The sequence below is a fragment of the Capricornis sumatraensis genome, chromosome 9, assembly GCF_032405125.1.
Source record: "Capricornis sumatraensis isolate serow.1 chromosome 9, serow.2, whole genome shotgun sequence".
Classification (NCBI taxonomy): Eukaryota; Metazoa; Chordata; class Mammalia; order Artiodactyla; family Bovidae; genus Capricornis; species Capricornis sumatraensis.
In genome coordinates this window covers 14,007,834-14,034,926 of record NC_091077.1, presented here as the reverse complement: position 1 = coordinate 14,034,926, position 27,093 = coordinate 14,007,834, and the positions used below count along the sequence as shown (strand labels likewise).

General features: G+C 40.2%; 2 protein-coding genes and 1 pseudogene across 2 annotated transcripts; 1 reads left to right on the top strand and 2 right to left on the bottom strand.

Moving 5' to 3' along the window:
* The first annotated feature begins 829 nt into the window (after window positions 1-829).
* LOC138085795 (olfactory receptor 7E24-like) lies at window positions 830-1,783 on the top strand. The gene has a single exon (XM_068980337.1). The coding sequence runs from the start codon at window positions 854-856 to the stop codon at window positions 1,781-1,783; it is 930 nt and encodes a 309-aa protein (XP_068836438.1). The 5' UTR covers window positions 830-853.
* Window positions 1,784-8,163: 6,380 nt separating this feature from the next.
* On the bottom strand, window positions 8,164-9,283 carry LOC138085685 (olfactory receptor 7G2-like; annotated as a pseudogene).
* A 15,971-nt stretch (window positions 9,284-25,254) lies between these two features.
* On the bottom strand, window positions 25,255-26,247 carry LOC138085684 (olfactory receptor 7G2-like). Its single transcript, XM_068980192.1, has one exon. It carries the CDS (start codon window positions 26,245-26,247, stop codon window positions 25,255-25,257), a length of 993 nt encoding a protein of 330 aa, XP_068836293.1.
* Window positions 26,248-27,093: the final 846 nt, after the last annotated feature.

The following is a 27,093-nucleotide window of genomic DNA, read 5'->3' as shown; positions in this document are numbered from 1 at the left end:
GGTTGGGTCTCCTTGCAGTCCAAGGGACTCTCAAGAGTCTTCATCAACACCACAGTTCAAAAGCATCAGTTCTTCGGTGCTCAGCTTTCTTTATAGTCCAGTTCTCACATCCATACGTGACTACTGGAAAAGCCATAGCTTTGACTAGATGTACCTTTCTTGGCAAAGTAATGTCTCTGCTTTTTAATATGCTGTCTGGTTTGGTCATAGCTTTTCTAACGAGCAAGCATCTTTTAATTTCATGGCTGCAGTCACCATCTGCAGTGATTTTGGGGCCCAGAAAAATAAAGTCTCTCACTGTTTTCATTGTTTCCCCATCTATTTCCACTGTTCAGTTCAGTTCAGTTTGGTCGCTCAGTTGTGTCCGACTCTTTGCGACCCCATGAACCACAACACGTCAGGCCTCCCTGTCCATCAACTCCCGGAGTCCACCCAAACCCATGTCCATTGAATCAGTGATGCCATCAATCATTTCCACTGTAATGTACTTTAATTAGAATGATATTTTTAAGGAAGGAGAATACATTTTATTCTATATTTTCCCTTCAAAAGTAGGGGGCACATAATTTGCTATGTGTATGGACTTGTTATTTCACAGTCTCCTTACTTCACTCATATTCTTTGGCCCCATGACTCTAAAATGGGTGTATAGACAAGTGAATATTCTTGGCATCAATAAAGAAGAGCTCTTAATTGATAAATACTGCTGAATGTACTTCAGTGTTTGATACTCAAGCCTGAATACATTACATGTGAATTGTTTGAATCCAAAGTATGGACATTTATCCAGGTTCCTGTATGTTTATTTCCTGTATTCAACACTCTCTTCTTTTTCAAAAGGTGTTCCATCTACATGGAATCACAGAATCTAACAGGTGTCTCAGAATTCCTCCTCCTGGGCCTCTCAGATGATCCAGACCTGCAGCCCCTTCTTTTTGGGCTCTTCCTATCCCTGTACTTGGTGACCTTGTTTGGAAACCTGCTCATCATCCTGGTCATCAGCTCTGATCCTCATCTCCACATCCCAATGTATTTCTTCCTTTTCAGTTTGTCCTTGGCTGACATCAGTATCAGCACCACCACCATCCCCAAGATGCTAGTGAACCTCCAGACATACAACAAATCCATCACCTATAGAGGATGTCTGACTCAGCTAACCTTTTTTTCTCTTTTTGCATTTTTGGAGAGTCTCCTTCTGACAGTGATGGCCTATGATCGGTTGGTGGCCATCTGTAATCCTCTACACTACCTGGTCATCATGAATCCCTGTACCTGTGGCGTGTTGGTCCTGGCATCATTTTTCATCAGCTTTTTGACCTCCCTGCTGCACTACTTGATGATGTTGCAGCTTACCTTCTGTGCAAATGTTAAAATCCCTCATTTCTTTTGTGATCCTCCTCAACTTGTCAACCTTGCCTGTTCCAACACCTCCATCAGTAACCTATTAATCTATTTCATTGGTACTATCTTCGGTGGAGTTCCACTCTTAGGAATCCTTTACTCTTATGCTCGAATTATATCCTCCATTCTAAGAGTCTCCTCATCAGATGGGAAGTATAAAGCCTTTTCCACCTGTGGCTCTCACCTGTCAGTTGTTTGCTTATTTTTTGGAACAGGCCTTGGGATGTATGTTAGTTCAACTGTCTTATCTTCCCCCAGGAAGAGTGCAGTGGCCTCGGTGATGTACACTATAGTCACCCCTATGCTGAACCCCTTCATCTACAGTCTAAGGAACAAGGACATCAGGAATGCCCTGTGGAGGATTTTATGGAGAATAATCTAATCTCAACACCTGCGCCATATTGTTTTGGGTTAATAAGACTGGAAAAGGCAGTAAAATCACATATATGCAACAAATGATTTGAATCTGCAGTTCCATATTGTATATATACCTATCTGGCTTTCATCTTTCAGTCTACAAATGTTTTCCTCTTAGAATAGCTGGAAATAGTAGAATTACTTAGAATAGTAATTACTTAGAATAGTAATGGAATTGTGACATCATTTGGACATTCCATGTGAGTCACAGCCCATTCAGGATTTTGCATAGCACATCAGTATACCGTTCTCAATTTTCTTATGTATTATGTCAGACCCTTGGTCATGAGCAGTATTGTTTCTATGATTACAAAATAATCATAGCTTTCTTTTTTGTTATTTTTTGTTTCTATAGGTTTCATATTATTCCTCCCCCCCATTTGTTGGGTGGATTTAAACCCTACCCTAAGTATATTTTTGTTTCTTAATGATGTTGTTCAGATTTTTTTAAACTTTATTTTACTTTACAATACTGTATTGGTTTTGCCATACATCAACAGGAATCCACCACGGGTGTACATGAGTTCCCAATCCTGAACCCCCATCCCACCTCCCTCCCCACATGTATAACATCATGTTGTTCAGATTTTTGAGCAAGTAGGCTGACTAATTTCCTGATTAACCAGGATATTTTGGGACTGAATTTGGACACTATAACACTGAGTTTTCAACTAGTGCTTTTGGGAAATAGGATTATGATTTCCCAAGAATGATGAGAGACTACCTTCTAGAGAAAAGTCAATTCTCAATTTTTCTAATAATTCTCCTTGCCATTCCATCTAACTTCTTCCTGATCATATTACAGTCAGACATAATAGGGGAAAATAGAATGGTTCCATTTCTAGAAAGTACCAAACATAATAGGGGAAAATAGAATGGTTCCATTTCTAGAAAGTACCAAAAGTAGTCAAACTCATACAGATAGAGATTAGAATGGTTGTTGCCAGAATCTTTGGGAGGAAGAATGGGGAGTTAGGGTTTAATGGAGACAAATTTCAGTTGGGGAAGATGGAATAGTGCTGGAGATGAATAGTGGTTTATGGCTGCAAAACAAAAAGAGGAGAGAGAGGGTTTGAGAGAGGGCTCTTGTATAACATTTGGAAACGCATTGTCCAAAGAGACACACATGCTGACAAAGCAAGAGGCTTTATTGGAAAAGGGTGCTTGGGCAGAACGAAGTGGGGTAAGGGAATTCAGAACTACTCTGCCACATGGTTCACAGTTTCAGGTTTTATGGTAATAGGGTTAGTTTCTGGGTTGTCTCTGGCCAATCATTCTGACTCAGGGTCCTTCCTGGTGGCACGCATTACTCAACCAAGATGGATACCAGTGAGAAGGATCCCAGGAGGTCAGTAGGACATATGGACTGCATCCCTACCTACTTTTGACCTTTACCATATTAAAGCAATGGCACCCCACTACAGTACTCTTGCCTGGGAAATCCCATGGACAGAGGAGCCTGGAAGGCTGCAGTCCATGGGGTCGCTGAGGGTCGGACATGACTGAGCGACTTCACTTTTGCTTGTCACTTTCATGCATTGGAGAAGGAAATGGCAACCCACTCCTGTGTTCTTGCCTGGAGAATCCCAGGGACGGGGGAGCCTGGTGGGCTGCCGTCTCTGGGGTCGCACAGAGACGGACACGACTAAAGTGACTTAGCAGCATATTCTTTCAATTGGTTGTAGCTTTTTAGTTCTGCATCCCTTACCAGGAATGCCCATTGAAAGATAACCCAAACAAGTGGTTACTCTCATGCTTGGCCAGAGTTAGTGGTTTCAGTCAGTGGTTCCCCTAAAAATCTGCCCCCTAACCCCCTCCCCTGCCAGGACTTCATACTGAAGATAATTTCTTGAGAATTGGGGCAGAGATCTTTCTTCTGTAACAACTTTCTGTTGAGAATGAACATTGTCCTGCCTAGTAGAGTAGAAGTTTCTCTCCACTTGTTCTAAATCGAGGTATCTTATGTCTGAAACTGACATCCACCCTTGTAGTAACAAAAATTTAACCTGAAACTGTCAGAGATATAAGTACTTTTAACAGACAGGGGCCAAACAAGGGCCTAACAGGATGTCATCACTGTGTCTAGAAAAGGAAAGCAAAGTTGGGAGTGAGGGCTACAGAGTGTATGACTTTCTTCTGATCATTTGGTGTTGAGGTAACAGGGCAGCGCTCCAGGAATCTTGCACTCAGCCTGAAGTTACCATCCTTCTCCTGGATGGGGGATACAGTTCTTCAAAACTCAAAGATAGTGTTATATATACTCCTTGAGGAGGAACCAGCACACTGTCCCAAGGCTGCACCACCATTTGACTGCTCCTCATGTGTTTCTGTTGGCTTTTCTTGTGGCCTAGATAGTAAAGAATCTTCCTGCAATGCAGAAGATCTGGGTTCGATCCCTGGGTTGGGACAATCCTCTGGAGAAGGGAATGGCTACCCACTCTAGTATTCCTGCCTGGAGAATTCCAAGAACAGAGGAACCTGGAGGATTACAGTCCAAGGGGTTGCAATGAGTCCGACATGGGACTGAGTGACTCACACTTTCACTTTCCCATGTTTCTGCATCCCCTCCCTTTCCTGATAAGCAACTGTCTGAACCTGCCCTTTGAAACTCAGGGAAGATCAAGAAGGCTGAATGAGCCTACAAATAAGAAAGGGGATGCAGAAAGGATTTGTACTCTGGAGTCCCACAGAGTCCTCTTCAGTTTCAATTCAGGGAACTGTGCAACAGTGGTTCTGGTCGCTTCCTGCTAAAATGGGGCAGTTATTGTTGTTGTTGTTTACTTGCTAAGTTGTGTCCGACTGTGACCCCATGAACTGCAGCCTGGCAATCTCCTCTGTCCATGGGATTTCCCAATCAAGAGTGGGTAAAATGGAGCATAATTCTCCCTCAATTTGGAGAATATACACTGAATTGGAAATATTTCTGAGTTCCAAATCCTGGATCTAAGTCTTGTATGATCTCAATCTCACTTCCTTGGTTCACTATTTTGGTGTAAGATATTCAGTTAGAAGTAGTTGGAAGAGTGACAACTGGAATTTTAACAGACAAAATAAAGTTCATTCCCTGAGATAAGCCTTAAACCCAGTCTGGACCTCACACCTTGGGGAGAATTGCAGCCAGGTAGCCAGTTGTTTACTTTTATCTAAGAAGGTTTTAACTTCCCCAAAGTGGTATTAACATACACATATCAGAAACTATTAGCCATTACCTGTCTCCTTTTTCTACTAATATCTGATCTAAAGAAATTTCATTTTCCAAAAAATTTTAGTTGCAAGAAGATACCTTGAACCCATAAGGTTGCAGCTTCCAGCTGACAGCAGACATTGTTTTGAGAATGGCTGGTGACATCCCAAGTCTGCCACAGCTCAGAAAACTGAAGCTCTTAGCTATACAGGGACTTTTCAGAAATCATGTTCATAATGCCACCTAGTATTTTTACCTTGGATGTCTGAACTACAGCTATTCCATTTTGACTTTCAATTGCATTTCTCTCCTTAATGGCCAAAACGGATGTTACCATTAATGACTTCAGTACTTTTTTCATTATGAGAAGATACAAGAATTTGAGCTCATAAACCCTTTCCTGAAAGCAACTATCTGAAGGCCTGTTCTGCAGTTCTTCCAGAACATAAAGCACCTCATTCAAGCTCCCCCACCTTGAACTCATTTCAAAATGTGTTGAAAGTCAGTGACTGTAGTGGCCACTGACCTAATCCTTAGAGAGGCAGATGGGAAATGCCCAGTTTTCAGTTATCAGGGCCCCTTCAGGGTAATGAATTCAACCGTGGTTTGGGGGGCATTTCATGACTCTTTTGTCCCACAACTCTAGGAATGTTCATTCTCAGGTCTGGCAGAGATTTCTCTGATAGGCCACTCAATGTGCTATTACTGGACTAGGCCTTATTAACAGTAGCTGGAAGTCTCTGGACCACCTTATTCCTAGTTTCTTTTGGTCTAGGGAAATATTTCCTCTTGTTACTTCTTCCCCTATCTAGAATTACACTATGACAATCATCACTCTCATATGAAGCTTTATATCATCATTTCATCAGTGGCTCAGTCACACATTTGGTAATGAAAGAGACAATTTTGTAAAAATGGGCAATGTAAAAATAAGATAGCTAGCAATATGAATGAGGTCATAAGTAAGAATTTTGGTCAATAATTGTCTTTAGAAGCACCCCAGTATATTCGAGGTCATTTGAATTTACCTGTTCTGTACCAATCCTTATCTTTAAGGGAAACTATATTTTGGCATTGCACATAAGGCATCTAGCCCAATTTCCTACTGTTATTAGACTGATTATCCCCAGCATGGTTTAATTGTCCCCAGCCTGCAATGTGGGAGACCCAGGTTTGATTCCTGGGTCGGGATGATTTCCTGGAGAAGGAAATGACAATCCACTCCAGCACTCTTGCCTGGAAAATCCCATGGACAGAGGAGCCTGATAGGCTACAGTCCATGGGGTCGCAAAGAGTCAGACACGATGGAGCGACTTCACTTTCACTTTCACTTAAGGGAGTCTTTAAATTTAAATGACCATGGCCTGGGTGTAAATCTCCTGGTTGTAGACCATGGGGCATCTTATCTTCATCCAAGGATACATTATTGAGTTAAGCTTCAGAAATAAACTTAGAATATTCTTTTAATAATTTACTTAAATTTTACACAATGTAACATAACAGAAATAAATTATCTGAGAAGTGAGTCTTAGTGACTACTGACTTCAATAAACAGAATTAGAATTTGATATCCATTGAAACATCTCTGCATCTCTAAAATTACCTTCATTTTCATAAAATATAACTAAATCAAGATTAATTCATCCATGTTAAGTAAAGATCCTCTGGAGAAGGAAATATCAACCCATTCCAGTCTTCTTGCCTGGGAAATCCCATGGATAGGGGAAGCTGGTGGGCTACAGTCCATGAAGTCGCCAAGGAGTCAGACACAACTTAGTGACTAAACAACAAAGCAGTATACATAGGGATGGTAACAACATGCATTAGAGTCCAATGAAAATGAAAATTTTGTTCAGCAAAATGGGTCAAATACAAGCAATCTAATGCTGGCACATCGGTCCAATTTCTATCTCAATGGAGATCTTTTCCCCTTCCTTTTTCCCTGTGTCTTTTCTACTTCTGTCTCTCTAATAAGGATATCTGTGACTACATTTAAAGGCTATCCAGATAATCTTGGATAAATTCTTTCACTGAAAAGACTCTTTTTCCAAATAAGTAACATTCACCCTGTTTCAGTATAAAGTAAGATTCACGAGATAGGAAGAATAGGAAGTGGACATATTGTTTTGAGAGCTACCATTCAAATTCACTACAGAGATGTTCTGGCAGACTCCACAGAAAGATCTATTAACAACTGGATTAGGGAAGGAAAATCAGTTTTCTATCTTTGGGCTTCATGTCCAAGTCTGACATTTTCATTTGCTGTCACCATCTTTGTAGAGAACAATCTGAGGATAAGGGCACCTCATACAGGAGTGGATGAGTACCTAGCTCCTGTTCCTGATGATCTCTGAAGTCTTTGTCATGAAAGATAACTTTCTTTATTGTTTAATCATATTAGACAAAATTTTCCTTTTTCTTATTGGAACTAGAGTCTCCTCACTGATAAATTTCAGATATCTTACAATCACCTCAACCACCAAGGATGATGACAATTTTATAGATATTGAAACTGATTATAGTGGATGCTAATGGTTCCTCAGAAGGATGCTATTCACCAGTGACTGGTCTTACTAATTATTGATATGTGGTGTGAGCTCACTTCCCTTGCCTCATGGAAGGGATAATTCTGAGCTATGATTGTCATGGCACTTTCCATAGAATCAGACAGAAGCTAGTCTCAATACAGGACCACAGCTTCCTTCATTCCTCCCCTACCCCCCACCCCAGCCCCTTGCCTCATCCACCTCCTACAACTTTCCTTTTCTGAGAGTCATCACAAACAAAAATCACTCAAACTAGAACTCCTGGGTCATACTGCTTCTATAGAACATGAACAAAGAAATAGAGTAAGGAGAATTGAAATGTTGTGAAAAACATCCCAGCACTAGATTAAAAGCAAAGTTGGGCTCTGAGTCCAAGTTTCAATACTTTAAACATGACTCTATCTAGTCATTTTAGAGGAGTTGTACAATGGAAGAATCAAGTATTCTGGTTCATCTGGGGTGCCTATCATTTTGACTTGAGAAAACTAAGCCCGCCCCCCACCCAAAGGCAATGTAATCACAGAACAAAAAAGGCAACATATCAATGAGTTTCCTCAAGGATTCCTTCTTGTCCCTGCTTCTCAGGATGTAAATAAATGGTGTAAATAAATGGGTTCACCATTTAAGGGCCACAATATACCTCAGTGAGACTACAGCAATTTTTCTGGACAAGCCAGTAACTACAGAACTAATATAAACCCTATGAGCTGTTCAATAGAACAAGGAAACAACCAACAGATGAGACCCACAGGTGGAAAAAGCTTTATACGTTCTATTCATTGATGACATTCTCGAAACAGAGAAGAAAATTGGAGTATATGAGAAAATGGTTCCAGAGACAGAAACACTCCCAAATAAGCTACCCATGAAATATATTAAGATGTTGTTGATGAGGGTATCAGACAGGCCAGCTTGATGACCTGAGGAAACTCACAGAATGAGTGAGGAATTTCCAGGTCTCTGCCGAAGGACAGCCTCAGTGCCATTGGACTGTGGAGCAGGGCATTCATAATGCTAAAGAACAGAAGGAATGGAATCAGCAGAACACAGAAAGGAGGGCTCGTGATACCCATGTCCTTTCTGCATGCATGTGTGCTAAGTCACTTTAGTCATGTTTGACTAAATGCAACCCCATGGACTATAGCCTGCCAGGCTTCTCTGTCCATGAGATTCTCCAGGCAAGAATACTGGAGTTGGTTGTCATGCCTTCCTCCAGGGGGTCTTCCTGACTCAAGGGTTGAACTTGAGTCTCTCATGTCCCCTGTACTGGCAGGCAGATTCTTTACTACAGAGCCATATGGGAAGCCCAAACCTGTACCTTAGGGGTTGGACAAATGACCACATAGCAGTCATGGGCCATAATAGCAAGGAGAAAATTCTCCCAACAGGTCAAAAACAGGAAAAAAGCCATTTGGGTGAGGCAGCTTGCAGAAGTGGTGCTCTCATTCTGTGCTTACTTATTGACAAGCATCTTTGGGATGGTGGTTATGCTTAAACAGATGTCAGCAAAGGAAAGATTTGAAAGAAAGTAATACATGGGTGTACAGAGGTGGGAGTTGGAGCTGACAGCCAGGATGACAAGCAGGTTTCCAAGAACAGTGACCATGTATATGGAGAGGAACAGAGTGAAGAGGATAAGCTGGAGTTCAGGATCTTCTATCATTCTCAGGAGAAGGAAATCTGAAACATCTGTTTGATTTCCTGATTCCTTGTTACGAAGAAATCGGATGGAAAATATCAGGTGGAGAAACAATAAAATTTATAATCTATGGACTAGCTGCAGCATCAAAATTACTTTGGAACTTTTTCAAAATAACCATTCTTGGGCCCTGTTCTTGATTCCCTGACGACAAACATTAGGAATAAGGACTAACAATCAACATTTTTAATAAGGTCTCTAGATAATTCTGTCAAACAATGAATTTTGAAAGCCACTGCTTTAGAAAAACACTCATCTATATAATGAACCCAAGAAAATAATGGAATCTTCTTCTCTGCCTATTTCTCCCTCCACTTACTTTATTAGCCAAAATATTTTGTTAAGCACTGATAACCTTACACACTGTGGCAAATGCTGAGAATAAAATAAAGAAATGTGTGTGCTCAATCATGTCTGATCCCTCGAGACCTCATGAGCTATATCCTGCCAGGCTCCTCTCTCCATGGAATTCTCCAGGCAAGAATACTGAGTGGATAGCCATTCCCTTCTCCAGGGGATCTTCCCAACCCAGGGATTAAATTCACATTTGCTGCATCACCTGTATTGAAAGGCAAATTCTTTATCACTGCACCCCCTAAAATGAAGGACACATTGCTGCATTTCTTCTGAATTATTACACAACTTCAAATGAAAAGAAATATAAGAATAAAATTATGAATTCTGTTTATTCATAATTATGAATAAAATTATGAACTTCCTGTAAGTTCATCCCTTAAACTAGTAACTGGCATGTGATTTTTTTTTTTTTAAAGCTGAATAGAATTCAGCTGTGAAGCCGTCTGGACCTGGGCGTTTGTTTGCTGGAAGATTTTTGATTACAGTTTCAATTTCAGTGCTTGTGATGGGTCTGTTAAGATTTTCTATTTCTTCCTGGTTCAGTTTTGGAAAGTTGTACTTTTCTAAGAATTTGTCCATTTCTTCCATGTTGTCCATTTTGTTGGCATATAATTGCTGATAGTAGTCTCTTATGATCCTTTGTATTTCTGTGTTGTCTGTTGTGATCTCTCAATTTTCATTTCTAATTTTATTGATTTGATTTTTCTCCCTTTGTTTCTTGATGAGTCTGGCTAATGGTTTGTCAATTTTATTTATCCTTTCAAAGAACCAGCTTGGAGAGGGTGTGGAGAAAAGGGAACCCTCCTACACTGTTGGTGGGAATGCAAACTAGTACAGCCACTTTGGAAAACAGTGTGGAGATTCCTTAAAAAATTGCAAATAGAACTACCTTATGACCCAGCAATCCCACTGCTGGGCATACACGCCGAGGAAACCAGAATTGAAAGAGACATATGTACCCCAATGTTTATCGCAGCACTGTTTATAATAGCCAGGACATGGAAACAACCTAGATGTCCATCAGCAGATGAATGGATAAGAAAGCTGTGGTACATATACACAATGGAGCATTACTCAGCCGTTAAAAAGAATACATTTGACTCAATTCTAATGAGATGGATGAAACTGGAGCCGATCATACAGAGTGAAGTAAGCCAGAAAGAAAAACACCAATACAGTATACTAACACATATATATGGAATTTAGAAAGATGGCAATGATGACCCTGTATGCAAGACAGCAAAAAAGACACAGATGTGTATAACGGACTTTTGGACTCAGAGGGAGAGGGAGAGGGTGGGATGATTTGGGAGAATGGCATTGTAACATGTATACTATCATGTAAGAATCGAATCGCCAGTCTATGTCCGACGCAGGATACAGCATGCTTGGGGCTGGTGCACGGTGATGACCCAGAGAGACGTTACGGGGAGGGAGGTGTGTGGGGGGTTCATGTTTGGAAACGCATGTACACCTGTGGTGGATTCATGTCAATGTATGGCAAAACCAATACAGTATTGTTAATTAAAATAAAGGAAAAAAATTATTACAAACAAACAAACAAAAAAAAACAAAGAACCAGCTTTTGGCTTTCTTGATTTTTGCTATGCTCTCTTTTGTTTCTTTTGCATTTATTTCTGCCTTAATTTTTAAGATGTCTTTCCTTCTACTAACCCTGGCATTATTCATGTCTTCCTTTTCTAGTTGCTTTAGGTGTAGAGTTAGGTTATTTATTTGACTTTTTTTTCTTGTTTCTTGAGGTATGCCTGTATTGCTATGAACTTTCCTCTTAGCACTGCTGTTAGCTAACACCTATCCTACTCAAACTCTTCCAGAAAATTGCAAAGGAAGGTAAACTTCCAAACTCATTCAATGACGACACCATCACCCTAATACCAAAACCTGACAAAGATGCCACATAAAAAAGAAAACTACAGGCCAATATCACTGATGAACATAGATGCAAAAATCTTCAACAAAATTCTAGCAATCAGAATCCAACAACACATTAAAAAGATCATACACCATGACCAAGTGGGCTTTATCCCAGGGATGCAAGGATTCTTCAATATCCACAAAACAATCAATGTAATTCACTACATTAACAAATTGAAAAATAAAAGCCATATGATTATATCAATAGATGCAGAGAACACCTTTGACAAAATTCAACATCCATTTATGATAAAAACTCTCCAGAAAGCAGGAATAGAAGGAACATACCTCAACATAATAAAAGCTATATATGACAAACCCACAGAAAACATTATCCTCAATGGTGAAAAATTGAAAGCATTTCCCCTAAAGTCAGGAACAACACAAGGGTGCCCACTTTCACCGCTACTATTCAACATAGTTCTGGAAGTTTTGGCCACAGCAATCAGAGCAGAAAAAGAAATAAAAGGAATCCAAATTGGAAAAGAAGCAGTAAAACTCTCACTGTTTGCAGATGACATGATCCTCTACATAGAAAACCCTAAAGACTCCACCAGAAAATTACTAGAGCTAATCAATGAATATAGTAAAGTTGCAGGATATAAAATCAACATTCAGAAATCCCTTGCATTCCTATGCACTAATAATGAGAAAACAGAAAGAGAAATTAAGGAAACAATTCCATTCACCATTGCAACGAAAAGAATAAAATACTTAGGAATATATCTACCTAAAGAAACTAAAGACCTATATATAGAAAACTATAAAACACTGATGAAAGAAATCAAAGAGGACACTAATAGATGGAGAAATATACCATGTTCATGGATCAGAAGAATCAATATAGTGAAAATGAGTATACTACGCAAAGCAATCTACAGATGCAATGCAATCCCTATCAAGCTACCAGCCATATTTTTCACAGAACTAGAACAAATAATTTCAAGATTTGTATGGAAATACAAAAAACCTTGAATAGCCAAAGCAATCTTGAGAAAGAAGAATGGAACTGGAGGAATCAACTTGCCTGACTTCAGGCTCTACTACAAAGCCACAGTCATCAAGACAGTATGGTACTGGCACAAAGACAGAAATATAGATCAATGGAACAAAATAGAAAGCCCAGAGATAAATCCACACACATATGGACACCTTATCTTTGACAAAGAAGGCAAGAATATACAATGGAGTAAAGACAATCTCTTTCACAAGTGGTGCTGGGAAAACTGGTCAACCACTTGTAAAAGAATGAAACTAGATCACTTTCTAACACCACACACGAAAATAAACTCAAAATGGCTTAACGATCTAAACGTAAGACCAGAAACTATAAAACTCCTAGAGGAGAACATAGGCAAAACACTCTCTGACATAAATCACAGTAGGATCCTATATGACCCACCTCCCAGAATTCTGGAAATAAAAGCAAAAATAAAAAAATGGGATCTAATTAAAATTAAAAGCTTCTGCACAACAAAGGAAAATATAAGCAAGGTGAAAAGACAGCCTTCTGAATGGGAGAAAATAATAGCAAATGAAGCAACTGACAAACAACTAATCTCAAAAATATACAAGCAACTCCTGCAGCTCAATTCCAGAAAAATAAATGACCCAATCAAAAAAATGGGCCAAAGAACTAAATAGACATTTCTCCAAAGAAGACATACGGATGGCTAGCAAACACATGAAAAGATGCTCAACATCACTCATTATTAGAGAAATGCAAATCAAGACCACAATGAGGTACCACTTCACACCAGTCAGAATGGCTGCTATCCAAAAGTCTGCAAGCAATAAATGCTGGAGCGGGTGTGGAGAAAGGGAACTCTCTTACACTGTTTGTGGGAATGCAAATTAGTACAGCCACTATGGAGAACAGTGTGGAGATTCCTTAAAAAATTGCAAATAGAACTGCCTTATGACCCAGCAATCCCACTGCTGGGCATACACACTGAGGAAACCAGAATAGAAAGAGACACATGTACCCCAATGTTCATCGCAGCACTGTTTATAATAGCCAGGACATGGAAACAACCTAGATGTCCATCAGCAGATGAATGGATAAGAAAGCTGTGGTACAAATACACAATGGAGTATTACTCAGCCATTCAAAAGAATACATTTTAATCAGTTCTAATGAAGTGGATGAAACTGGAGCCTATTATACAGAGTGAAGTAAGCCAGAAAGAAAAACATCAATACAGTATACTAACACGTATATATGGAATTTAGAAATATGGTAATGATGACCCTATATGCTAGACAGCAAAAGAGATACAGATGTGTATAGCAGACTTTTGGACTCAGTGGGAGAGGGAGAGGGTGGGATGATTTGGGAGAATGGCATTGAAACACGTATAGTATCATGTAAGAAAAGAATCACCAGTCTATGTTCGATGCAGGATACAAAATGCTTGGGGCTGGTGCACGGGGATGATCCAGAGAGATGATATGAGGTGGGAGGTGGGAGGGGGGTTCATGTTTGGGAACTCATGTACATCCATGGTGGATTCATGTCAATGTATGGCAAAACCAATACAGTATTGTAAAGTAAAATAAAGTAAAAATTAAAATTAAAAAAAATCCATATTTGAAAAAAAAAAAGCTGAATATGAGTGGAAAGAAAAAACTGAATGCATAGGCTCCTAAAACATCCAGATTAAAATAGCAACAATTTGCTAGTATTTAGAAGATAACAAGAATATTACAAGATAACGCTAAATGTCAAACATCCTAGAAGGAGTGTCCCTGTAAGCAGAGATTCTCCCTCTCCTAGTTAGTTAGTGTTAGTGGCTTGGTCATGTCTGACTCTTTGTGACCCCATGGACTGTAGCCCTCCAGGCTTCTCAGTCCATGGAGTTCTCCAGGCTTCTCAGTCCATGAAGTTTTCCAGGCAAGAATACTGAGTGGATAACCATATACTTTCTTCAGGGGATCTTGAGAACCCAGGTTCCCCTACACTGCAGGCAGATTCTTTACTATCTGAGCCACTAGGGAAGGCCTCTCAGTCTCCTGGGCCAGAGGCCCCGGGGTTAGGGAGGTGGACAAATGTGGTCTTGACAGCTTTTATTGCTTGGAAGAGTACTTAGACTCATAACTCTGAAATTAATCCAGACTCCACTACTTGTTTTATGAAAGCAGAAACTTGTCCAACTAAATGAGTAACCTAGTGTCCTCATTGTGTAATGGAAATCTTTCCTCTTGAGAAATCTGTATGCAAATCAAGAAGCAACAGTTAGAACCGGACATGGAACAACGAACTGGTTCCAAATTGGAAAAGGAGTACGTCGAGATTATATATTGTCACCCTGCTTACTTAATTTTCATGCAGACTATATCATGAGAAATGCTGGGCTGGATGAAACACAAGCTGGAATCAAGTCTGCTGGGAGAAATATCAGTAACCTCAGATATGCAAATGACACCACCCTTATGGCAGAAAGAGAAACGGAACTGAAGAGCCTCTTGATGAAAGTGAAAGAGCAGAGAGAAGAACCTGGCTTAAAACTCAGCATTCAAAAAAGGAAGATCATGGCATCCAGTTCCATCACTTCATGGCAAATAGATGGGGAAATAATGGAAACAGTTCAGTTCAGTCACTCAATGGTGTCCAACTCTGCAGCCAGATGGACTACAGCACACCAGGCTTCCCTATCCATCACCAACACCTGGAGACTTCTCAAACTCAAGTCCATTGAGTCAGTGATGCCATCCAACCATCCCACCCTCTGTCTTCCCCTTCTTGTCCTGCCTTCAATCTTTCCCAGCATCAGGGTCTTTTCCAATGAGTCAGTTCTTCACATCAAGTGGCCAAAGCATTGGAGATTCAACTCCAGCATCAGTCCTTCCAAAGAATATTCAGGACTGAATTCCTTTAGGATTGAATAGTTGGATCTCCTTGCAGTCCAAGGGACTCTCAAGAGTCTTCTTCAACACCGCAGTTCAATAGCATCAATTCTTTGGTGCTCAGCTTTCTTTCTTTTTTTTTTTTCCTTTTTTAAAAAAAATTCTTATTTTTACTTTATTTTACTTTACAATACTGTATTGGTTTTGCCATACATTGACATGAATCCACCACGGGTGTACATGCGTTCCCAAACATGAACCCCCCTCCCACCTCCCTCCCCACAACATCCCTCTGGGTCATCCCCATGCACCAGCCCCAAGCATGTTGTATCCTGCATCGGACATAGACTGGTGATTCGATTCTTACATGATAGTATACATGTTTCAATGCCATTCTCCCAAATCATCCCACCCTCTCCCTCTCCCTCTGAGTCCAAAAGTCTGCTATACACATCTGTGTCTTTTTTACTGTCTTGCATACAGGGTCATCATTGCCATCTTTCTAAATTCCATATATATGTGTTAGTATACTGTATTGGTGTTTTTCTTTCTGGCTTACTTCACTCTGTATGATCAGCTCCAGTTTCATCCATCTCATCAGAACTGAGTCAAATGTATTCTTTTTAATGGCTGAGTAATACTCCATTGTGTATTTGTACCACAGCTTTCTTATCCATTCATCTGCTGATGGATATCTAGGTTGTTTCCATGTCCTGGCTATTATAAACAGTGCTGCGATGAACATTGGGGTACATGTGTCTCTTTCTATTCTGGTTTCCTCGGCGTGTATGCCCAGCAGTGGGATTGCTGGGTCATAAGGCAGTTCTGTTTGCAATTTTTTAAGGAATCTCCACACTGTTTTCCGTAGTGGTTGTACTAGTTTGCATTCCCACCAACAGTGTAGGAGGGTTCCCTTTTCTCCACACCCTCTCCAGCATTTATTGCTTGCAGATTTTTGGGTCGCAGACATTCTGACTGGTGTGAAGTGGTACCTCATTGTGGTCTTGATTTGCATTTCTCTGATAATGAGTGATGTTGAGCATCTTTTCATGTGTTTGTTAGCCATCCGTATGTCTTCTTTGGAGAAATGTCTATTTAGTTCTTTGGCCCATTTTTTGATTGGGTCATTTATTTTTTTGGAATTGAGCTGCAGGAGTTGCTTGTATATTTTTGAGATTAGTTGTTTGTCAGTTGCTTCATTTGCTATTATTTTCTCCCATTCAGAAGGCTGTCTTTTCACCTTGCTTATATTTTCCTTTGTTGTGCAGAAGCTTTTAATTTTAATTAGATCCCATTTGTTTATTTTTGCTTTTATTTCCAGAATTCTGGGAGGTGGATCATATAAGATCCTGCTGTGATTTATGTCAGAGAGTGTTTTGCCTATGTTCTCCAACTCACATCCATACATGACTACTGGAAAAATCATAGCTTTGACTAGATGGACATTTGTTGGCAAAGTAATGTCTCTGCTTTTTAATATGCTATCTATCTTGGTCATAGCTTTTCTTCCAAAGAGCAAGCATCTTTTAATTTCACGGCTGCAGTCACCATCTGCAGTGATTTGGGAGCCCCCCAAAATAATATCTCTCACTGTTTCCATTGTTTCCCCATCTATTTGCCATGAAATGATGGGACTGGATGCCATGATCTTACTTTTTTGAATGTTGAGTTTTAAGCCAGCTTTTTCAACTCTCCTCTTTCACTTTCATCAAGAGGCTCTTTAGTTCTTCTTCACTTTCTGCCATCTGCGTGTCTGAGGTTATTATTTCTCCAGGCAATCTTGATTCCAGCTTGTGCTTCATCCAGCCTGGCATTTTGTATGGTGTACTCTGCTTATAAGTTAAATAAGCAGGGTGACAGTATACAGCCTTGACATACTCCTTTCCCTATTTGTAGCCAGTCTGTTGTTCCATGTCCAGTTTTAACTGTTGCTTCTTGACCTGCATACAGATTTCTCAGAAGGCAGGTAAGGAGATCTGGTATTCCCATCTCTTTCAGAATTTTCCACAGTTTGTGGTGATCCACACAAAGGCTTTGACATAGTCAATAAAGCAGAAGTATATGCTTTTTCTGGAGCTCTCTTGATTTTTTGATGATCCAACAGATGTTGACAATTTGATCTCTTGTTCTACTGCCTTTTCTAAATACAACTTAAACATCTGGAAGTTCTTGGTTCACATACTGTTGAAGACTCACTTGGAGAATTTTGAGCATTACTTTGCTAGTGTGTGAGATGAGTGCAATTGTGAGGTAGTTTGAACATTCTTTGGCATTGCCTTTCTTTGGGATTGGGATGAAAACTGACCTTTTCCAGTCCTGTGGCCACTGCTGAGTTTTCCAGATTTGCTGGCATACTGAGTGCAGCACTATCACAGCATCATCTTTTAGGATTTGACATAGCTCAACTGGAATTCCATCACCTCCACTAGCTTTGTTCGTAGTGATGCTTCCTACGACTTTGCATTTCAGGATGTCTGGCTCTAGATGAGTGATCACACCATTGTGGTTTCTGGGTCGTGAAGATCTTTTTTGTACAGTTCTTCTGTGTATTGTTGCCACCTCTTCTTAATAGATTCTGCTTCTGTTAGGCCCACACCGTTTCTTCCTTTACTGTACCCTTCTTTGCATGAAACGTTCTCTTGGTATCTCTAATTTTCTTGAGATCTCCCATTCTATTGTTTTCTTCTATTTCTTTGCACTGATCATTGAGGAAGGCTTTCTTATCTCTCCTTGCTATTCTTTGGAGCTCTGCATTCAAATGGGTATATCTTTCCTTTTCTCCTTTGCCTTTAGCTTCTCTTTGTTTCTCAGCTATTTGTAAGATCTCCTCAGAAACAGTGACAGATTTTATTTTTTTGGGCTCCAAAATCACTGCAGATGGTGACTGCAGCCATGAAGTTAAAAGATATTTGCTCCTTAGAAGAAAAGCTATGATAACCTAGACAGCATATTAAAAAGTAGAGACATTACTCTTCCAACAGAGGTCTGTATAGTCTAAGCTATGCTTTTTCCAGTAGTCATGTATGGACGTACCATAAAGAAAGCTGAGCACCGAAGAATTGACACTTTTGAACTGTGGTGTTGGAGAAGACTCTTGAGAGTCCCTTGGACTGCAGGGAGATCAAGCCAGTCAGTTCTAAAGGAAATCAACCCTTAATATTCATTGGAAGGACTGATGCTGAAAATTGAAGCTCCAATACTTTGGCCACCTGATGCAAGATCGACTACTCATTAGAAAAGACCCTGATGCTGCGAAAGATTGCAGGCAGGACAAGAAGGAGATGACAGAGGATGAGGTGGTTGGATGACATCACCAACTCGATGAATATGAGTTTGAGCAAGCTCCAGGAGTTGGTGATGGACAGGGAAGCCTGACGTGCTTCAGTACACAGTGTCGCAAAGAGTCGGACATGAGTGACTGAAATGAGGAGCTGGCGTGAGGAACTCTGCCCATGGCAAAGGTCATGAGGAAGGAGGCTTGGCATACGCAAAGGTGTGATCAAGCCTCAGGAAACCCCCTGTTCCCGAGCATCTACCCCCAAAACCAGAGTCTATCTACTTTACTGTTTCATGCTTTCACCTACACCTCTGACTTTATGGGGGGCTGTTCCCCACCAGTTCTCTCGGAGAAGGAGTAAACGTGCAGCTCCAAGTCAATAAAAATCCCTGGGTGTGACAAGAATGTTTCAATTTACGAATGCCTCTGAAGGTTATCTAGCCTGCCTGTATAGGTTCGTCCAGCCACATGTGATTGTTTACAGCCTCCCAACCTGAGAGGCATGAGATGTTTTAGACTTACTAAAGGCAGATTATTTTGGGAAGTTGGAAATTGTTAGTATAGTGGGTTGGTTAGGAATTATATTGGTGAAGGGTTTTTCATTTCTTGTGCCAATAATTGCTGCTAATTCCCTGCACTGGGTGTGACAAGGTTTGTCTCAGGTCAAACCTCTCTGCTGGCAAACTAACTTGTGTGACAGGATTATCCATACTCCTGCCACGTGATTGTTTACTACCTCTCAACCATAAACAGCACAGAGAGTTTGGAGTATTTTGAAAGTCTTAATTAGCATAGGGCTTTTTTTATTATTGAGTCAATGATTGCCACCAGGCCTCCATATCCTTAGGCACCTGGAAATATATTAATCAATGTATTTGGAATATAGAAAAGGAAATATAGTAGTTTTTAAGGTTAGCAATACTAGACTTTTTGAGTTTATGAATTTTCTCTTTTGTAATAGATCACTGTACTTTGTTATAAATCACTGTGTCCTTGCTATGTAAAAATGTAACTTTATCACTATCTTAAGACTAAATAGATCTTAAGGGGAACATTGGTGAAAGGATTTTCATTTGTTGGCTGATGTTTGCTGCTAAATCTCCATATTCCCTGCTCTTATAATGAATATAACTAACATATAGGAGAAATAAGTATTAACCTTTAAGATTAATCATGTTAACCTTGGGTTAAATAAATTCCTTTCTTGATTGTAACTCACTGCACCCTCACCCTATAGGAATGCAACTTTATTTGGAGGGTGGTGCCTGGTTTAAGAAAAAACACCCTTGGAAAAAATAAGTTTTTTGGTTATCAGAAAGAAGGGGTCATAAAATGTCAGCAGGCCTCATGGCCAGAAGATGATGTAAAACCCCTAAGATCTTTTTTTATGTAAAGCACCTGATTTTGATAAAGGTCAGGACTGCTGACCCCTGCGTGACTCTGTATTCATCCCTATGTGTAACAAAAGGTATATAAGAAAACCCCAAAATAAAGAAATGGGATCAGTTTCCGGAAAGACTGATTCCCCCATGTTGTTCTTTCTTGCTCCCCGTTTTTCTGGCTGAATTCCCATCTGGAGCGTGAGTACTCGCCATGTCTACTTACTTGTCCTGGCTTTCAAGCCCATGCGAGAAGGACCCCAAGGAGGGGCACCTTCCAATATTCAAGTGGCACCGGTGGCCCAAGGTAGATGGTGAAAATTCCTTGTCTTGGAATTTTATTGGTATCCCATGTAAACCAAGTTATTTAGCCTCTTTATCTCTCCTACTATTTTCTGGCCGAATTCCCATCTGGTGCATGGGTACCCACCAAGCCTGCTAATTTTGCCTGGGCTTCTAAGATCAGACCGGGGGGGGCCTTAGTGCCTCCTCTCCTTCAGGAGAAAGGAAAGGCTCCTGCGGCCTACGTAGGTGGTGATTGGTATTCCATGTAAACCAAGTTATTCAGCCTCTTTTTCTCTGCTAATTTTCTAATCCCTCTCTATCTGTAATTAAATAAGTTATTTCCAAGGACGCCGACTCCGTCCCCACCTTCGAATCACCCTGGATCCACTGGGGCTGGACCCCGGCACTGAACTTTCCTAGCATCAGGGTCTTTTCTAATGAGTTGACTGTTTGTATCAGGTGGCCAAAGTGTTGGAGCTTCAGCTTCCGTCCTTCCAAAGAGTACTCATGGTTGATTTCCTTTAGGACTCCCTGTTTTGATCTCCTTGCAGTCCAAGGGACTGTCAAGGATCTTCTCCAGCACAAATCAAAAGCTTCAATCTTTCCATGCTTCTTTATAATCCAAATTTCACTTCTGTACAAGACTACTGGAAAGACCATAGGTTTGACTATATGGAATTTTGTCAGCAAAGTGATGTCTTTGCTTTTTATTATGCTGTCTAGGTTTTTCATAGCTTTCCCTCCAAGAAGCAAGTGTCTTTTAATTTCATTTCATTCATATACTGATATCCTAATCTTTAGAATATGACTGTATTTGAGATAAGATCATTGAAGAGGTAATTTGGTTAAAATGGAATCATTAAGGTGAACCTTAATCCAACAGAAGAGATTGGATACATGCATACAGAGGCAAGACCACATGAAGAAATATGGAGAATATGGCCAGCTACAAGCCAAGAAAAATGGCCTCAGAGGAAACCAGTCTTGCTGACACCTTGATCTAGCTTCCAATCTCCAGAACTGTGACAATAAATTTGTTATTAAGCCACCCAGTCTGTGCTACTCTGTTATAGCAGCACTAGCTTCCCCGGGGGTTCAGATGGTAAAGAATGTCTGCAATGTGGGAGACCTGGGTTCAGTCCCTGGGTTGGGAAGACCCCCTGGAGAAGGGCATGGCAACCCACTCCAGTATTCTTGCCTGGAGAATTCCCATAGACAGAGGAGCCTGGTGGGCTGCAGTCCATAGGGTCACAAAGAGTCGGACATGACTAAGTGATTAAGCACTCTGCACAGCAAATTAATACATTGCACAGACCCCTTCACCACCAGCACAAGAATTCAAGTAAACACCTGAAAATTTTTATAGCACCCATGTGTGTGAAGGGGAGGATTTCTACTCAGGAGAAAAATGGGCCCTGCCATTATAGAGAGTGTAGGATCCCAGTGGAAAAAGTGCTGGGTGAGAATTCATACAAACATATATGTGAACATGTCAAAAAGACAGTCAGGGTTTGTTGGGGGTCACGAGGGTCTTGGTTTTAATCTTATGTATCTCCTCACTGCTTCTACTGTAAGCAATTATAGTATAACAATCTCAAAGAGACTTTGTGTTACCTGGCTGACATCACTGAAGTATGGTGCTTGATATTAATATCTCCCATGGATCTTGAAGGCAGAAGATCTGTCCTCAGAAGGACCAGACAAACTGATTGAGGCAATGGGATCCAGGTCAAGAAAGATCATCTCTGGAAGGAGGTTCAGGTGTCCTGCTTCCTTACTGAGCAAGGACTGTTGAGTGAGGTGGTCACAGGCAGACTCTTGCAATCTCTGCATCCCTGGGGATCAATAACTAAAGCTCCTCATTAGACAAACTATTTTAGTGTCATGCTGATCCCTGGACCTTCCAGATCAAGACTCTAGAATGGATGAGTTCGTGATGGCCAATGTCTGACCTTCTGAGGCATGGTAGCTGCACACCATCTACTTCTTCCCACTTCTGTTTGGACAGCTTTGTTTCAATCAACATGGTAGTTAATTCCTCTTCAGAGTTTATATCCACCTTTTCCAATTTTGCCACAATAATTTCATTGTACATTTCCTTTTTCTTAGTTTTTGAGAAATAATTAACACACATCATTGCATAAGTTTAAGGTATACAGCAGATAATTTGAGTTACATATATTGTGAAATGATTATCACAAGTTCAGCTAACCGTCACAATCAAGAGATACAATAAAAAGACAGAAAAAGGAAAGAAAATACATTTTCTTACTTTCAAGATTAACTACTTTCCTATATATCATACATCAATGTCAACTAGTGTCATCATGTTGTACATTGCACCCCTAGTGTTTATTTATCTTTTCTGAGGTGTAGATGATTTACATTTTAAATTAGTTTCAGATGTACAGTGTAGTCATCCAAAATTTTTATAAATTAATCTGCATTTAAAGTTATTATATATTTTGTGGGAGTATGTGTTGTGTTGGTTTCTTCTGTACAATGAAGTGAATTATCAAATATTGGCTATATTTACAGTAAAACACATCCATGTAGCTAATTTATTTTATACATAGTAGTTTGTACCTTTTAATCCCTTGCCAATTTCTTGCCTCTCCTACCTCCTTCTTCCCACTAGTAACAACTGGGTGGTTCTCAGTATCTGTGAGTCTGTTTAATTTTGTTACATCCACTCATGTATTTTATTTTTTAGATTCCACATGTAAGTGATAGCATACTTTATTTGTCTTTCTCTCTGTGACTAATTTCACTATCATAGTAACCCCCAAGTGCCGGGGTCCAGCCCCGGTGGATCCAGGGAATTCAAAGGTGGGGACGGAGTCGGCGTCCTGGAAAAAACTTATTTAATTACAGATATAGAGGGAGATTAGAAACAGATAGTGTAGTAGGAGAATTAGTGGAGAAAAGAGGCTGAATAACTGATTTACATGGAATACCAATCACCACCTATGTAGGCCACAGGCGTCTTTCCATTCTCCCGAAGGAGAGGAGGCACTGAGGCCTCCCCGGTCCAATCTCAAAAGGCCAGGCAGAACTAGCAGGCTTGGTGCGTACCCTCGTACCAGATGGGAATTCAGCCAGGAAAACGGGGAGCGAGAAAGAAACAACACGGGGGAATCAGTCTTTCCAGAAACTGATCCGATTTCTTTATTTTTCAGGTTTGTTTATATACCTTTTTGTTATACATAGGGATGAATACAGAGTCACGCGGGGGTCAGCAGACCTGACCCTTGTCACAATCAGGTGCTTCATATAAAATTATACAAAGGTCTTATGAGTTTCATCATCTTTTAGCCATGAGGTCTGCTGATATTTTATGGCTCTTTCTGATACCTGTCAGTTAACCAGAAAACTTATTTTTCCAGGGGTGATTTTTTTCTTAAATCAGGCGCCACCCTCCAAATAAAGTTGCATTCCTATAGGGTGAGGGTGTAGTGAGTTACAATCAAGAAAGGAATTTACTTAACCTAAGGTTTAACATGATTAATCTTAAAGGTTAATACTTATTTCTCCTATATGCTAGTTATATTCATTATAAGGACAGGAATATGGAGATTTAGCAGCAAATATTGGCTCAACAAATGTAAACCCTTCACCAATGTTCCCCTTAAGATCTATTTTGTTTTAAGATAGTGATAAAGTTACATTTTTGCATAGCAAGGACACAGTGATTTATAGTGATTTATAACAAAGTACAGTGATCTATAACAAAAGAGAAGATTCATTAACTCAAAAAGTCTAATATTGATAACATCAAAAACTACTATATTTCCTTTTCTATATTCCAAATACATTGATTAATATATTTCCAGGTGCCTAAGGATATGGAGGCCTGATGGCAATCATTGACTTATCAATGAAAAAAGCCCTCTGCTAATACTCCAAACTCTCTGTGCTGTTTATGGTTGAGAGGTTGTCACACACACGAGCTAGTCTGTCAGCAGAGAGGTTTGACCTGAGACATCCTTGTCACATCCAGGGCAGGGAATTAGCAGTAATTATTGGCAGGACAAATGAAAAAACCCTTCCCCAATATAATTCCTAGTCAACCCACTATACTATACTAATGATCTTCTAACTTCTCAAAAGAGTCTGTATTTAGAAGGTTTTAAAACATCCCGCGCCTCTCACAGTTGGGAGGTTGTAAACAATCATACGCAGCCGGACGAGCCTGATCAGGCAGGCCAGAGAACCTTCAGAGTTCGTAAGTTGAAACAGTCTTATCACGCCCAGGAATTTTTATTAACTGGAGCTGCAAGTTAACTCCTTCTCTGAGAGAAATGGTTATGGGGGAGAGCTCCCCGTAAAGTACTCTGATTTGGGGGTAGATGCTCGGGAACAGGGGGTTTCCTGAGGCTTGATCACGCCTTTGCGTATGCCAAGCTTCCTTCCTCATGACCTTTGCCATGGGCGGAGTTCCTCACGCTGGCTCCCAACACACAAATCCATTCATGCTGTAGCAAATGGCAATATTTCATTCCTGTCTATGGCTGAGTAATATTGCATATATATATGTGTGTGTGTAATATATATACATGAAAGTGTGAAATTGTTAGTCACTCAGTTGTGTCTGACTCTTTGTGACCCCATGGACTGTAGCTCACCATGCTTCTCTGTTCACGGGATTTCCCAGGCAAGAATACTGGAGTGGGTTGCCATTTCCTTCTCCAGGGGATCTTCCTGACCTAGGGATTGAACCTGGGTTTCCTTTATTGCAGGAGGTTTCTTTTATATATTATTTATATATAACTCATTTATATACATATAGTCAATTACCCATTACATATTCTTGCCTCTTTTGTTGTATATCAATGATCCACAGATGATCTATGCTATAGAATGTCCATGCACACTTGAAAAAAATGTATATTCTGCCACTTATGAGTGGAATATTCTAAATATATCTATTAACTATTATTTTGCTTCATTCTACAAACACAAGTCCAAGGTAGGTGGCACAACCACAGAAAAGAAGGTGTCCCACTGATGAGTTTTCTCAAGGCTCCCTTCATGTCCCTGTTTCTCAGGCTGTAGATAAAAGGGTTCATCATCTGAGAAACCACGATGTACATAACTGAAGCCACTGCAGTCTTCCTGGATGAGCCAGTCAGTATAGAACTTATATAAACCCCAAAACCTGTCCCATAGAATAAGGAAACAACTGACAAGTGAGACCCACAGGTGGAAAAAGCTTTCAGCTTTGCACCCGCTGATGGCATTATCAAAACAGAGGAGACAATTTGCGTAAAAGAGAAAATGATGCCAGAGAGAGGAAGGACACCAAATATGCTACCCACTAAATATAACAAAAGGTCATTGATGTGAGTATCAGAACATGTTAGCTTAACAACCTGAGCAAGTTCACAGAAAAAGTGAGGGATTTCCAGGTTCTTACAAAAGGACAGCCGCAATGCTGTCAGACTGAGGAGCAGAGCATTCAGAATGCTTAGCAACAGTGAGAATATAATCAGCAGGGTGCAGGTTTGCGGGTTCATGATAATTGAGTATCTTAAGGGGTGACAAATGGCCACATAATGGTCATAAGCCATGACAGTAAGGAGAAAATTTTCCAGAAAGGCAAAAACCATGACGAAGCACATCTGGGTGAGGCAGCCTGAATATGTGATGGTCTGATTTTGTGCTTGGATGTTGACCAGCATTTTGGGGATCGTGGCTGTGCTCATGCAGATGTCAGTAAAGGACAGGTTGGAGAGGAAGAAGTACATGGGGGTGTGGATGTGGGGATCACAGCTGACAGCAAGGATGATGAGCAGGTTTCCCAGGATAGTGATCAGATACATGGACAGAAACAGGAAGAAAATGTGGAGCTGTAGTTCTGGATCATCTGTCAATCCCAGGAGATAAAAATTGGAAACATCTGTTTGATTTCTGGTTTCCATATTGTTGATGAATCTGAAGGAAAAATGGAGTGAAAAGAAAATAAAATGAAGGATCCCCAGGTGAGCAGCAGCAGCCCTTGGGAACTGATTAGAACTGCAAATTCTTGGTACCACTGTAGATTTACTGCTGATAAACTGTAGGGACAAGGGCCAGAAATTCAAGTTTCAACAAACCCACCAGATGAATTTGATATATGGTAAAGTTTGAAAAAAACAGTGCTTAAGTATTGAATAAAAAGAAATAAAATTCTATGTATATTGTAAACCCAAGAAAGCATTTAAGTATTTCCCTTTGCTAATTTTCCCCTCCATCATCACATTTCACACTTTGTTTGCATTTATTTTTACTGATCACCAACACATTTTCACACCTTGTGCCAAGTGCTGAGACTGAAATAAAGAATAAAGCTCAATTCCAGAAAAATAAATGACCCAATCAAAAAATGGGCCAAAGAACTAAATAGATATTTCTCCAAAGAAGACATACAGATGGCTAACAAACACATGAAAAGATACTCAACATCACTCATTATCAGAGAAATGCAAATCAAGACCACAATAAACTACCACTTCACACCAGTCAGAATGGCTGTGATCCAAAAGTCTACAAGCAATAAATTCTGGAGAGGGTGTGGAGAAAAGGGAACCCTCTTACACTGTTGGTGGGAATGCAAACTAGTACAACCACTATGGAGAACAGTGTGGAGATTCCTTAAAAAACTGGAAATAGAACTGCATTATGACCCAGGAATCCCACTGCTGGGCATACACACCAAGGAAACCAGAATTGAAAGAGACACGTATACCCCAATGTTCATCGCAGCACTGTTTACAATAGCCAGGACA

Coding starts and splice junctions, on each gene's coding strand:
- LOC138085795 (XM_068980337.1), top strand. CDS start 854: ATGGAATCACAGAATCTAACAGGTGTCTCAGAATTCCTCCTCCTGGGC.
- LOC138085684 (XM_068980192.1), bottom strand. CDS start 26,247: ATGGAAACCAGAAATCAAACAGATGTTTCCAATTTTTATCTCCTGGGA.